This window comes from Tasmannia lanceolata, unplaced genomic scaffold (genome assembly GCF_043159265.1).
Source record: "Tasmannia lanceolata isolate RefF3 unplaced genomic scaffold, GAP_Taslan_0.1 ptg000007l, whole genome shotgun sequence".
NCBI classification, from domain to species: Eukaryota; Viridiplantae; Streptophyta; class Magnoliopsida; order Canellales; family Winteraceae; genus Tasmannia; species Tasmannia lanceolata.
In genome coordinates this window covers 12,905,467-12,921,274 of record NW_027518684.1, presented here as the reverse complement: position 1 = coordinate 12,921,274, position 15,808 = coordinate 12,905,467, and the positions used below count along the sequence as shown (strand labels likewise).

General features: G+C 37.9%; 1 protein-coding gene across 1 annotated transcript in view; it reads right to left on the bottom strand.

The window, feature by feature from the left end:
- Positions 1-15,808, bottom strand: part of LOC143881951 (transportin-1-like) — a 45,370-nt gene that overhangs the window by 13,818 nt on the left and 15,744 nt on the right. The window contains exons 9-18 of the mRNA XM_077385305.1: positions 15,695-15,751; positions 15,525-15,554; positions 15,345-15,404; positions 14,787-14,900; positions 11,542-11,655; positions 6,474-6,572; positions 4,308-4,433; positions 4,150-4,224; positions 2,594-2,665; positions 2,364-2,474 (exon numbers count right to left, since the gene is read on the bottom strand). Of these exons, the coding sequence (XP_077241420.1) occupies positions 2,364-2,474; positions 2,594-2,665; positions 4,150-4,224; positions 4,308-4,433; positions 6,474-6,572; positions 11,542-11,655; positions 14,787-14,900; positions 15,345-15,404; positions 15,525-15,554; positions 15,695-15,751 (858 nt within the window). The remainder of the gene's footprint in view (positions 1-2,363; positions 2,475-2,593; positions 2,666-4,149; positions 4,225-4,307; positions 4,434-6,473; positions 6,573-11,541; positions 11,656-14,786; positions 14,901-15,344; positions 15,405-15,524; positions 15,555-15,694; positions 15,752-15,808) is intronic.

Sequence of the window (15,808 nt, the reverse complement as noted above, 5' to 3'; positions counted from 1 at the left end):
TTAATGAGGACAAAAGAAGATGGAACAAAAGATGGGATAAATGGTAGCCTAAGAAGAAATCAAATGGAGACAACGTTCAAGGATGAAGTGGTTAAAAAAGAGTGATAAGATACAATCATATACGTAAAATATTGCAAATGCAATGTTTTACTTAATCAATAGCTTGATGGTGGATGGTGTCAAATCGAAAGAACTTGATGGTGTCAAATCGAAAGAACTTGATGACATCACCAATGAGGAGTTTCTTTTATAATTTTTTTATACACGAGTACACGACAGATGGGAAGTACCGACCTAAGCTAGATAGTTTAGATTTAGTGTCTTACCCATAGTTTTAAAACTCCCCCGCGTCAGTCATCGTGGACTCCCTCGAGTCGACTCCCTTGGACACGTTTCGCTTATTGCCACCGAATTCCGCACTCTCCCGAGTCGGCAAGGATTTTTCTTGGCCACATTTTTAAACACTGGTCTTACAGACAATTAGTCATGAGAAGACTGAGGGTAACTTTTAGGGGAAGGAAGCTGAAGCAACGTTCTCCAAATCAAAGGAAATAAGACCTTTGGACTGGCCGTTTGCATGGGCTTTCTTTTAAGTGCTTTGGGACTTTAGGAAGGAAGACATAGTTGCATTTTCGATGAGTTTTAAGTATGTGTTAAGGGACGGATTGAATGGAGTTTTTAGTGTTTACAAGACGGTATTTAGAGTCACTAGCATAGTGAGAAGTGTTTACATGATACTTGCTCATGTATTAGACTATTAGCTTCCCTATGAACAAGGGTGCCAAACCCAATTATTCCCCGACTTCATGGGGCCTTTATGTGAGGTTGTCATATACTAAATGGGGTACTCATTGCACATGAGTGTATTTGTTCCTATAACAAAGAAAGGTGGGGGATTTTATGCGAAGTAGATATGGAGAGAGTCTACAACATGGGGAGAAAATTCTCTCCTTTAAACAGCTACCCACTGAAATAACCATGAATTCCTATCAACAAATTTTAAACATTAGACACATAATATGTCTCCTAATATCATACTTCCTGCTTAAGATTTCCGCAAACACATTTCCTAATACCTCTCTCCATTCCCCTTCGTAAAGCATAATGTACCCAATTCTTATACCCTTGTCTAAAAATCAATTAGTTAATGTTTGTTTTCTTTTCTTTTCTTTTTGATTGATTTTGTTTTTCATTTTGTTAAGCTTGCTAAAGCAATTTCGAGGCCGTATTTAATTTTCTCAAATCACAAATACAGCATCCAATGAACCGCTTTCATTTAAATTGGACCACCCAAAATTCCTTCTTCCCACAATTCAACAATTAGCTCACCCTCTACAATTTCACATTTATATTCATGAATCATAAATACAGCATACGTAGAGACCCTAGAATCACCTAAGTTAAATGAGTACCTAAAGAAAGCATCAAAACCCAAACTAAGTTTATTAAAGATTTATGCCTCCCTTTCTCTATCAAAAGCTCATTTGTCGAGAAAAAGTCCATGAAGGCTAAGTGCTTCACTCATGGAGAAATGGTAGATATGAACAAAAGCAGATCAGGCAAGAACCATCTTTAGTGTACCAAAAAAAATTGAAAGCATGTAATGCCCAGTCCAAGATAAATGCTTTCTATTTCTAAGTACTACAAAACCCTGATAGTGTAAGGATAGTTTGTGCCGATATAGGCTAAAACAGGAGAAGTACTAAAAATCGAAGTTAATGATCAAAAAAATTAATAAATGATTATCACTACAATATGTGGTTGAAAAAAAAAAAAGATTAAGCAACGCAATTAGGGCGTCCAATTAAGGGCAATATGTTGCCCCTCTAACTCCAATCCAACACCACATCTGCTGAGAGCATCGGCGCTAATGCATATAAGGAACTCCTCAGAACAGTAATTTTTCCACTCAAAATTTTAAAAATCCCAAAGTACAAGATTAATTAAAGTAGCAAAAGAAATCTGATATGGTCTTCCCTAAGTACATGGTATCACCGAGCACTCTTTGTTACTCACCAAGTTTACAATAGGACGAGTCATTTGAAAAAGAGGAAATGTCCGATTTTAAATAATAAACAATAGTCATTTTAACCATTCAAAAAAAAAAAATACTCATTTCCAAGAGATGAAATGTCTGATTTCAAAGTAGTATAAAAATGAAGAGTGTTCTGATTATGGCCTCCTCCGAAAATTTTGGAGTAATAGATTTTCTAAAAGCAGTATTCATGAGAGCTTCAACATATAGTAATCATTTTATTGAAGCATGAACCTAATCCAATAACAATATGAATAGTATCTTCTGAAAAGATAGCATGTTTTTAGGGAATTTTATTAAACATGGCACATAAGAAACTTAACCATACCTGTGCTATTGATGTAAAGCATTCAAGCAATGGAAATAGGTCCTTATCGGAGTTTGAAAGTTGCTGCCACTTTGAGATTAGTGGAGGCATCAAAATACCGAGATATTTGGGCTGCACAAGGTCAAAATATGAGAACAAATGATAACTGTGATAGATCAATAAGCCCAGGATGTAGTATGCATCTGTATGTACATATGATGTATATGAACCATATTCCAATGAGGCAATACCTGATTAAGCTCTCCCCCAACCGCATCTGCTAGAGTACCAATAGCATCATACACAATCCGGAGGTTCCTCCTCTGGAAACAATTACATACAAGAGAAAAGAATGGACAAACATCAATGGAGAAATCGACATACGAAAACAATGTAAAAAGAATCAATACCTATGATTTGTGGACACGGACACAGGTGCCGTGTGTCGACAAGGACACAGAGTATTGGACAAGGCAAACCCCCAAAATTTAGAAACGGGGACACGGCAAAAATAGAAAGTACATTTAATCATGATTTGTGGATACGGATTCTAGTGTCCAGTTTTGAGTTTTGACATGGATACGAGTTGTCAAACATGACAACATCTAAAAATTTAGAAATGGTGACACATACATACATACATATAAAAGCTACAGAATAGGGATGGGGCTGCCGAAGCCACGGAACTGACTCCGAGAGGTTCCCTTCCCTTCAGTTAGATAAACAGGAGTCACCGCACAGTCAATACCTATGATTTGTGGACACGGACACGAGTGTTGCATGTTGATACAGACACAAAGTGTTGGACAAGGCAAACCCCCAAAATTAAGAAACAGGGACACAGCTAAAATATAAAGTATATATAATCATGATTTGTGGATACGGATTCGTGTGTCCAGTTTCGACATGGATACAAGTTGTCTAACATGACAACATCTAAAAATCTAGAAATGGTGACACATACATACATATAAAATTAGTGATTACAATAATAATTGTAACAATGTAAATGTGGAATTTATTTAACAAACGAATAAATCTTAGAATTAATCAAATATAGTCTAAAACAAACATGAGATAATCAAATAATAATGTATCCATCAATTTAAACTAGTTCTCTTCCATCTCCAATATACAGCGAGAAAGGGAGTCCAAAATGATACAATGAATATAGTATTAGAACTAGAGTTTGTTTAGGGGAGGGGATATACAAAAAATATTAGTTAAAGAAGACGATCGGGTGCACGAATCGTCTATTATCTTCAATCACATCGAAGATCAGCTAATAATGTGGCGGGTAGATTGGCAAGGGATGGGGTGGGGAGGATGGAGTTGGAGATGTTTGACTTTCTTCCCCCTTGAGCTGATTTCTCTTTGTTTGTATTTTCTCTTGTTCTGTTTTCTTTCTTCTCTTTGTTTACTCTTGTAGTTCTCCTTGGGGATCATCTCGGTCTCCCCTTTCTTATTGAATGAAATTGCAAGCATTCAAAAAAGAAGAAGAAGAATAAGAGTTTATAATAAGATAGGAATTAATAATAAAAGAGATAAACATAACATTCAATAATAAAGCATAATGTCACACTTAACATGGTACAAAAAAATGTCCACGCGCCCACATTGAGTCTGACGTGTGTCGTGTCAGACACGGCAGGACACGTGTGTTGGCAATAAATTCAAAGTGTCGGCTAAATCATAGATCAATACTGACATCTTGTTGGATCAATGAATACAACTTCCATGATCATGCAGTACAGCACATAGTGAAAACAAAGTATTTGAAAGAGCACATGGGAAGCCAGCAAAAAACCTGATATTTTGAAAAAGCACACAAGAGATGCTGCAGAATAATTTCCAAGCGTGGTGCCAACTCTTCTGCAGCCTCCTGTAATGAAATCAAGACATAGTTCAATTCATGCAAAGTTAAAGCTGACAGGATAGCCATCAAGGCATTACTGCATAAAGAACCTCTTCAAGTGTAGCAAAAGCTGAACAAGCAGCTTCTTGCACCCGCTTGTTGGTGTCTAATATTCTTCTTAGAAGACCCATAAGAACTTTGTCAAATTGCCCATGGCCTTTCTGAAGGCCAATTCCCTACATTTGAAAGATTGAACAAAACAATGTAAGGCAACTTTAGAAAAAAAAAAAAACGCACCATTATTTAATGATTTAACAAAGGGTGAATGAAAAAACAAAATTCCAAAGTAGTGAATGATGAGACACATGTATAGACTTAAATAGGTACCCGACAATGCTTTAAATATAATATACATTTGCAACATCCTGCATCTAAGTAAAAGGTATAAGATGGCGTGAATGGAACACTGAGAAATCAATATATTGACAACTATGGAATGTCTCCCAAAAAAACAAAGAACTGATCCATGTACAATCTATAAAATGCTAAATAACATCCAAATCCATCGGCACGTTCTTCTAAAAACCGTAGAAGATTATTTTTCAGGTGTGAAGGGGTGATGTGTGGTTCCTTCAAATATCCATGACAAACTCTACTAGCGTCAACGACATTGATCAAGACATTGATATCAAATTTGCAAAGAAACCCTTTTTAACCCGATGAAATCCTCGGTAGTACTAACTTTGGCAAATGGTATAAACATGGTTTTAAATTTCCACCGAACCCGACACGAAATAACCAGAATGCTTATGTACTGGATTATCAGACATGCGTGACAACGCATGTCACTAGGTGTTCAATGTTGTTAAACTATTATAGATGATTTTTTTGCTTATGTGACGGTCTTTTCGTGTGTATTTGTGCTTATTCTAGCACTTCCAGAAGTTTCATCTTAAATGTCCATCAATTGCATATGTTTCCATATGTTCCCATGATACAGGATTTTCACCGAAATTTCCATCCGAAATCGAAAACGGAAACCATGGATATATAGCGGAAGCACGACACATGCACTAGGGATTGAGGCACGTGTTTCTAATGTAATGAACCAAAAGCAATGCCTTTAGGGACTTTTCATCTTCTTTGATGTACGTTCAACCTACCACACTGTCCCTCGAGAGAAGTAGCAGTTGGTGGTAAGGAGTATTGAAACCAAAAATCTGCTGCTGCATGTACATCTAGAAGTGTGAGCATGTGTGAATGTGTGTGTGCCCGCTTGTTGTCGTTGTCGTTGTGGTCGTTGTTTTTATATGACTGTATACAACGTACGACGGAGCCCCTTCGAATAAGACACTTGAGATGCTTAATTCCTTCTCTAATATTGAATGAAAAGGTCCATAATATCTTACGGTGATGTTCACAATAAGGCGATGTTACTTCTTCCTATTAAATACAAGCACAAAACTACAATTAAAGGGCTAATTGTGACCTAAGCACGAGATAAATATCAGTTGGAGTTGATGGGTATCTTCACATTATGACAAGGCTTCAACTTCTAGGAAGTGATGTCCAGCCATGGTTACAGGAAGGACATTCTTAGGATGATGGTAATCCACTAGTCCGATGGAAGGTATTTACCCATACGATGGTGATTGTCTCCCCTGCATTACGAACAGGTGGTCCATCCATACTTAAAATGGGTATAGATCATTCAAAAGGAATGATGATAGCTAGCACTCGTGCAGATTGTCCATGAACATAAAGGTTCGAAGGTTGGGAAAAAAAAACTAACAGGTCTTTTAAAAGAGGAGTGGCATTCTGGTTAGAAAGTATAGGCATTCTGGTTGTTAATTAACGCTACAGGGTTATATTGGTAAAACTTTGATGGACGCTATGCCCATTAGGTTACTAAACTAAGTAAAAAGACACCATCCTGTCAATATACATCCAGTGTCGCACTCTTTTGCTATACATCAATCTCTACAATCAAGACAAGTGAAAAAAACAGTGTGTCAACTAGGATGATTCCAGCATTTGTTGTGCAATGTTTGATCCAGTGCTCTCACGCATCATCAACCATCCTTTTTGAGGTAATACTCTCTCTCCCACATACAAGCTTTTGTGTTATTATGAATGTGCATATTTTAAAGCATTTTTCTAGGTATCACATATGTTAAACAAATAACATCAAACTATATGACAGAACAGAAAAAAGAGCAAAGATAACAAAAACTAAATCTTCTTTAGTAACTAGTTACAAAGGAAAGAATATGTACCTGAACAATAAATTTGCTATAACGTGAAAGTGTCCAACAAGTAATACTTCGTATTAGAGGGAATTTATCATCTAAAAGTGGTATGAGGAATGCTACAATCTGCACATAACAATATTGAACTAATGTCCATTAATCATCATTGATGACCCACAATGTTAACAAGATGAGCAGGATAAGATAACAGATATTAAAACCTAAAACACACAGAATTAAGTATCTATCTCCTGAAGCTGAAAAAAAAAGGGAAAAAAGAATGTGACAAAATTAAATATAACAGATCTATTAAATCCAAAAATAAAATCAGAAACAATTCAAAATATACACACAAGCATATAACAAATCCAAACTTTACAAAAGCATGAGGAAAAATAAAAAGATAAAGGAATCAACAATATTAAGTATTAAGACCAGACAGATATTTTCAAAAAAAAGACCAGATAGATATTTCAAGACAAACTAGAGAAAAAAACATACATAAAAAGGGCATACCCTTTATGCGTTTAATTAATATTGTTGAGATAGAAAGATACGGATAATAGCCTTTCAGTCATGTATAAAATTATTTGAGGGCATTGTCCTTTCTTTTGAACGGTATTTGAGGGCATTGTCATCATCATGATAATACTTTGTGACATGGACCATACCTTATAACAATGATTTTACATGTATACATATAAAAAATGTACATACATACACACATGAATATAAAGGCATTTAGTTATGCGAAGTAAGAAGATATGCTACGAGTCAAAATGCACATGAATTTTGAGCATCTTATGATCCAGTTTTTGTGAAAGCAGTCCCATTTAAAAGATCACATTTAAAAGATCAGCTTGAAATGTGATGGACACCCCTGCTAATGGATTTTGCATGACTTCTTTCAAGTAAGTTGGGATCACGTCAAAGATGGCTTAATGGGGCCTTCCATGACTTTAGTAGGGGTGTTCGGCAAGACAGAAGCTTAGGGGCCTCCTTTATCACTTCACTTAAAAAGGATTTTATTTTTTATTTTTTTAAATGAAATTCTTAGAAAGGATGTTGCACACTCTCGAAAAGACTTAATGGGGCCTTCCATGACTTTAGTAGGGATGTTCGGCAAGACAGAAGCTTAGGGGCCTCCTTTATCACTTCTCTTAAAAAGGATTTTTTTTTTTTTAAAAAAAATGAAATTCTTAGAAAGGATGTTGCAGACTCTCGAAAAGACCACAAGTCTATTTGTCTTACTAGCATTCTTGGCCCATGCTATGCATGGATGTAAAATAGTGGGCTCACCCCAACCAAAATGGTGGGCTCCACACCAATGCACGGGCTTGGGCGGAGATAGTGGGCCCACCACATCAAAATAAGAAGCAAAATGGTGGGCCCCACCCGATCCATGGGATTGAGTAAAGTAGGAGGGACACACCCTTGAAAACGTGGTGTAAATGGTGGGCCACACCATAAGCATGAATTTGGTTGTATATGGTGGGCCCCACCCCATCAAACAAGTTATAAAATGGTGACCCTGCCATATTAAAACATGAGGAGTAAAATTGCGCGCCCACCCATGCGATGCATGAGAGAGAGTAAACCGTGGGTTTGCAAAATTGAATTGAGAGAGAGAGAGGAGAGAGAGTAAATCGTGGTGAGTAGCAAATCGTGGGGAATGGGTGAGGGGGCTTGCTACTCCCAACAATTTTCCAATAAAAAAAAGTTTCCAAATTTAGAGGAGAAAAAGTTTTTCGATAAAAAATTTCACAGAAAAAAAGTGAATTGACACTGGAAAGATACATGCTTAGTATATATTATAGATAGATAGATAGATAGATAGATAGATAGGTAGTGTGTGTATGATCATTGTTGAATTCCTGGACTCTAGGCTCACCAACGTTGTGGAGAATAGTTATCTCTAAATCTTAAAGTGCTTCAACATCATGGAGACAAATAATGTGTCATTCCTCAGATTGCTATTTACGATTGTGGGGGAGGTCTTGGAAAGGATGTTGGTTAAGGCAAGAAGTGGTGGTCTTATTGAGGGCTTGGATTCATCTAATCTACAGTTTTTGCAAATTCAGAATCTACATGATATCCCCATTATTTGTGGCTCCTTTGAGATGCAAGCTTGTAATCTTGGGGTTGCTCTTAGAAGTTGCGACGAAATTTCTAGCCAAATGATTAATATGCCCAATTCAATAGTGATGGATATTAACATGGAGGAGACAAAGTTGGAGACAATAGCTCAGATTATTGGATGACGCAGTAGAGTTGTCTGATTCCCACATCCGGTTCCCTATGTGTGTTGGCATGCCATCTAAATCACTCCAGGGTCTTACTGTTGAAAGGTTTGATAAAAAGTGGTACCCTTGGGACAAAAGATTGCTCTTTCTTGGTCGTAGGATTGCTTTGATAAAATCCGTCTTTCACAAATATGCCACTCTATTTTATGGCTTTGTTTCAACGCTCCATGAGTGCTCTTGGTCAACTTGATAGAATCTGGAAAAAAACAAAAAAAATAGAGCTTTTTTGTGGAATGAATAGGAATAATGTAGGAAATATCATTTGATTGATAGGGTCCGGGTTTGTAAGGGAAAAGGAGGATTGGGCATAAAAGAAACACAACTTTGCTTGCAAGATGGTTGTGGAGAATTGGAGAAAAGGTGACAACTTACGGAGAATTGTCACTGCCTAAAAATACGAGAAAGATTGGGAAGGCTGGTCTACTGAAAAGAAAAAGAACGGGTCAGGATCTGGCACTTGGTGGTCTATCTTCCATATTGTTAACGAATTTAAAAAGGACATAAGATTCAAAGTCATGAAAGGTGAAAAGGTGAGGTTTTGGCAAGGTATTAGGTGCAATAAGCAGCCATTGATGGAGACCTATCCATGTATTTTTCACAATTGCTACTTACAAGGAGGTGAGTGTAATGGATCCCTACACCTCCACTAGTAGCACGATGTCTCAGTTCATTCAGTTCCGTAGGAACTTCTTTGAGCATTAGATGGGATTGGTTAAGGGTTTTATGGAAAGGTTGGAGTCATCTACATTCGGCAGCGTAGTAGCAATAGACAAATATGGAGGTGATGCCCGCAAGGTAGATTCTATTTTTTTTTTTGTTTTTGAAGGGCAAGGTAGATTCTATTTTACATCTTATTATCTTCATCTCACTTTTGGCAGTCGCATCTCCTCCTCGTCTAGGCTTAGGTCCAATCCCCGATCCTCCTTGGATTATGGCCTTCTGTTGGACAATGTGCCTTGATAAGATCCTAACAGTCAACCATCTGATATATCACAAGAGTCATTATTAAAAGGTGCTCCATATAGTGTGCATATGTTGTATTTGTGGAACATCGTCTAATCCACTGTCAGATTGCATGCATAAGTTGGAGTCTTGTCCTTTCCGTTTGTGGAATTACCTGGGTTATGCCCCTTTCGTTGGTTGAGCTTGTGAAGTCTTGGACTCCTAGCTACTCTATGGATGCTTTGGACAGACAGAAATGGAGCATATTCCAAGGTCACTCAAGATTAGTTGTAGCTCTTCAAGCTTCAATATTTAGTCATGTAATACAGATGGTCAATTCTTCTTTTCTAACATCTATATATCTAAGTTGACGTGTGCGTGGGGGGTTTTTTTTTTTTTTAATGGTGAGGCGTGCATGGAGTTCTAGTGATGCAACTCTATTGGTGATGATACCTCGAGGCCACTTTGGAATCCTCCGCCTCCAAGGTCCTTAAGCTCAACTTTGATGACTCAAGCCTTGGTAACCCTGTCTTTGCCAATGTTGTCAATATTATCAAGGATCATGATAGGGTGGCGAGATGGGATTTTTTCTGAGCCAACCATGTACAAGGACATGGATGAAGTGGGGGTCATTGCGCTCAAGGGTGGCATCAAGTAATCGGCGTCTTTGAACCTTGAGTTGTTGATCATTGAACGAGACTCGTGTAATGTGATCAGGTTGATGCACGATTGGATGGATCCTCATGGAGATTGAGGGATGCATTTTGTGTACGTTTGGTTGACCATTTTTAGGTCTTTACTAGGGGCTTTGGAGTGCCGCATCAGCAACCATCAGCGTTTGGTTGCCAAAGGCCACGCAAATGCCGAAGAGACCCCCTGGTTGCCCAGTTATGGAATAGCAACATAACATGATAAATGATCAAACTAATAAGCTAGTATGTAGTTGTCTTTCCGTTGTCCACCGAAGTGTTCCCTCTTGAAAAGCTGGATATGCGACTTTATTGTAGTCTGGGACGACAGGATCTCCAATTTTTAGCGATCCAGGTCACGAACGTATTGTGTTTGGGGTCATGTGACCCAGATTGTGGGATGATAAGGGGGTAGGTACCCTGGTAACATTGCTCAAGGGTCACATGGGCCCTTGGGTGGGTCACGTGCATCACCCCTCGCCCTCCCTTCCCCCCTGCAGCATGACAATACTAGGTGGGTCATGGCCGACACATGCATCAAAGAATAATGAGTTACTTGAAGGGAATATTTTCCTTGTTCGAAAGGATCGGGTAATGCTAAGACAACAATTGTACCATCAGAATTTACATGAAACTAAACATAGAGACTCTTAAACCCCAACCCTAGATATTAAGGCTGCAATCACAACACTCGATCTGACGTTTTTGAACCAACAAACTGAAGACATCCATATTCAGAAACCTAGGGTTGTCTCTGCTACCATAGAAAAAAAAATTGAATGCAAAAAATATCTGAATAATCAAATCATATTTCAGTAGCCCGGATTATAGTTAAATTTAGTTCCATAAACAGAACATCAGCTAAAAATTCTGTCCTGTTGATCATCTAGGGCCAATGCCCAGTGCACTGGATGAAATCCAGTCTTCATTGATACCAATGATCTTTCCATAATGCCTACAAAAACAATATCCTAGCAAACTAAATTGTTCAAGCAACCAGGCATGTCGCAAAAAGTTAGTAATTTGACATAAACTTGGATGAAGTGGAACCAGGGGCATTTTAAATTGCAAAGTATTGGTGCAATTCTATTCACTGTAAAGATGAGGAATACTGAAAAGTCTGCTTATTATGAGTGGGAAGTTTAGGCATCAGATGAATACCTCTAGCAAATGAGGATAAAGACCATTAATACAGCCCTCAGCTATGGCGCCAAAAGCTAAAACAGCAGCTTCCCTTTCCTTCCACACAATATCATCAGTAGTCGCAAGCTGGGCCTGCAGAAATTGAAACAACTTAGACGGAATATGCTAGAAAATGAGAGTGACAGTCAAAAGCTTTATTTTGTACAATTGTGGAGCGTCCAGGCCAATTAAATTAACTTTAATCATCTTAAAATACTTCAATGGGGGGCAGAAGTGAACAATGAAAAAGGGCATCTTGGTCCCAGTTACGGCAAATAAATAGCTTTAAACTTTTGTCCCGTTGTGGATCAGCCAAGCAAGGTAAAAATATCTTTAATCATATTAAAATACTTAAATGGAATGTTGATGATCAAGGCAGAAATCTACAACGGAACAGGGCATCTTGTCCCAATAGCGACATCTCCTCTGATAGATGGTTTTCCCATCTACTAGACCAGTAATAAGATCAGCTGATAAGTTCTAACTAAATTCATGATTGTCAACCCACAAATGCTCATTAACAATCCATTAATAATATGCAATTATCCCATAACCAGATCCAACAAAAACAATCAAGATAAAAGTTTCCATATCAGTTGTAGCCACAGTTTGATGATTCGGATATTGGTGGTGCCCTGAACCCTCAAAAAACAAAGACGTATCACCAATATGACATGGCTCGCCAATACACCTAAGACACCTCTGCCGGCTCATAAAAATTCACGAAAAATCCCATTTAATAATTAAATTACAATGGAGGACAAATAAAAAACTAATCAATAAGCATGTGAACAAAAGAAAGAAGAATTCACCAAACGTATGATGGATAGAGACCCAATTGGATCTGAGATAATTGAACGCCATTTCCCGGTTCCTCCTAAATATTCTATTGATGATGAAGTCTCTCCACATGCACACTAAGCTGTCTGATTTTAGTCCTACAATATCCGGAGTGAACTCCAGATTAGGTTTGGTAAAGGAAGTTAGAGGCAAACTTCAAGCTTTCATCATCAGGAACTATGACAAACAACAGTTACTTAAACCAGTGCATGACTAGGCAATGGTTTTATCAACTATTTCACAAGATGGAATGTTTGACCAATCACGTCCAATCCGTTTCCTACGAGGAAGAGATGGAACATTCTTGTTCGACCTCAAGAGTGCCACGGATTTGTGGCTAGGGGTGTAAACGAGCCGAGCCGAGCCGAGCTTGGCCAGGCTCGGCTCGGCTCGTTAAGCTCAAAGGCTCGGCTAGGCTCGCGAGCCTTATCGAGCTTGGGTTATATTAAATTCAGTACAACATTTTTGGAAAAATTCTGGACACGTGACCTATCAAATGGACGGTTTGGATTATCCCAGTGAGAGTGCCCTCGTAAGAAAACAGTAGTTGATAACATTTCCTTCTTTTTTTTTATAGGAATTTGCTAGCAAACTTCTCCTATGCCACTTCTCGGCATGTGACTATCTTTGGTGCAAAGATTCGCACATGGCAAAGGTGGCTAGCAAAAGCAAAAATAAGAAAAAAAAAGTAATCATTACAAAAAAAGTAAAATAGCTGAAGGTATAAAGTTTTAAATGAAAAATTACCAACAAAAGGTAAAAAGTTATGACAATTACCAAACAAATACCAACAAAAGGTAGAAAGTTATGACAATTACGGAAAAAATTAATTTCTCACGAGAATTAACCGTTTGATACTCACTGCATTCCGAGAAAGACAAAACTTCCAGATGTTGACAACACCAACGTCATGATGATGATTATGCCTCCAGCTATTTCCTACTGTATTATATTTAATACTATTCTTTTATACGGGTTTTCTTAACGAGCCTTAAGAAGCCGAGCCGAGCCGAGCCTGGCCTAACTCGGGCTCGGCTCGTTAACCTGTTTGGTGATGCCTTTGCCATAATGGTTGTTACTCACTGTTTGCACCAGACTATCATCTATGTTCCCCCTCTTGTAACATTTTCTTACATCAATAAAATATAAGGTGACGGACCGGGTTCCTAGATAAATACTGGATTAAAGAGAACTTATCGACAACGAATGACCCTTGAGAGACTAGGTTCAAAAAGTTCTCAGTCTTTCCAGGTCAGAATTAGATCCAAACGAATCCAAACCATAATCAACTCGACATTCACCAAAATCATGATCAGCAGCACCATCAAGCCCCATAGCCTGAATGTGTTTAATCCACCTGCATGGAAGGAGCCACCTTCGAGTGGTTCGGCTATCCCTTGCTAGTGGCCGGGTGGAGAGAGCAAGTGTCCAACCAAGGCTATCCACGAGAGAGAAATTCAGGCGAAGAGTCATTCCTCCACCAGAGCATGTCTGGGAATAGAAAAGGCAGCATAGCTCCATATCAATTTATCCCTAAGGAGGCATCATAAACATGGCTCACAGAGACAACCTATAGAAAGGAGAATGATCCAGGGAATTCTTCCTTTCTTGGATAGAAATGATTCAATCTCTCTTAGTGAGAATCATATAAGGACTATGGATCTTATTAAATAGGATACATGATTTCATGTTCAACTGTGAAAAATTTTCCATGGGATTTAAAACAAATAAAAATGTTTTAAATTGCAAATCGCATGAGTTTAAAATAAAAAAATGTATGCCATCAGAAGAGAGTTGGACATAGTTGAGTTATTCTGAAGCTTCACACCCTGCAACTATCCTTTCTTGGCCCACATCCATGATTTGTCAAACTCCATCTTTAAATCATTTTTAGGTCAGGTGAAGCATGCATTGACATTAGCAAATTTACATTCTTAAGGAAGATGAGAAAAGGATTAACTCTTTGTGACTCCTACAAAATGTATCTCATAGAAGCTAACTTAAGCGACGTAAGGAACTATTCATCACAAACCACAAATTCTTTTCTGCTAGAAGCAGCTTCACAGCAAAAATTTCAGAGGTTATCACTCATAAATTAGCTAAATGTTTCCAGAATCAATAAGCCAGGATGAAAAAGGACAATCAAATAAGTGGAAAACAACAAAGATATACCAGAGCAAAAGGCCAAAAAAAATCTGTGGACATGGTCAAAAGTTTAAAGCACTTTAAAAACTAGGGGTGCAACTTGGGTTGGGTCAGGTTGAGCTTTTGCTGAAAAATGAATTGGAATCAACCTGAACCTGAAACGATTTTAAGGTAAAAGCTCAACCCGAATTCCGAAAAATCGACCCGAGTTGCACCCCTATTAACCACTGAATAATTACCTGAACCAAAGGCATTAGAGTAGGAAGAATGTCATCCCCAAATACGCCTGAAAGCATATCTAGGGCAGCAGCACTACATTTCCTTAAGTTCCAAATATTGACGATGTCATCATCCTGTAAAAGTACAACGCTCCAAATCTTTAAACAGAAGTAGAAAAAAATGTGTGACTCACATGGAAGTTGCCTTCACCATAACACAGTAAAACGCTAAAAGGGCAAGAAATCGTCATAATACCAACATTCCATGCTCAAACAAGTTCCACACAAATCAAATATTAAGGAACTCTCTGCATACCTCTAAAAATTATTTCCAAACAATTATATATGCAAATGGCTTTGAAGAATGATTATTTGCAAAAAAAACTCTTACAATAGTCTTAGAAAGTACAGTTCATGCCTTCCAAAGAGGGCTTAATGTCCCATTTGCAAGTAAGATTCAATTATTAATATTATTTGCAAATAATGACAATTTTGGCAATATCCAGAGGGGCCTTAAGGGTGAAAAATGAAACAGAAAAAGAAAAAGTGAACACAAACATGATGGGCTAGAGAACATACATCTTCTTCAGCATTATCTGCTCCATGAAATCGTGATGAATGGAAACGAGGCTTTAGATCCTGTACACAAAAAATTATTCATAAATAATTTTGTAACTTGTTTTAAGAAAGAGACACAGTCAGTGAAGGAAAAAAGACCAACTAAAGAGCACCCAGGAACTCAGCAATAGGAACCAGAACCTGATCCCTGTCAGGGAAAGATTCATCCTCCTGCAAGTATGTGCCGAAATGTGAGATTAATGAAAATAACTGATCAAGATTGCACCATTAAAAAAAAACCTGATTAAGATTGCTAAAACTGCCTGTTCAAAATGATTCAGAGAACATGAGAATAATGAAGCGAATTCTACCTCAGCATCATCAAGTGACTCGTCATCCTCAGCATAAACCATGTTTGACAACAAAACCTACAGATTTGAGAGAGAGCAAAAATAATTAAATACTTGGGCAAAATAAACAAATCG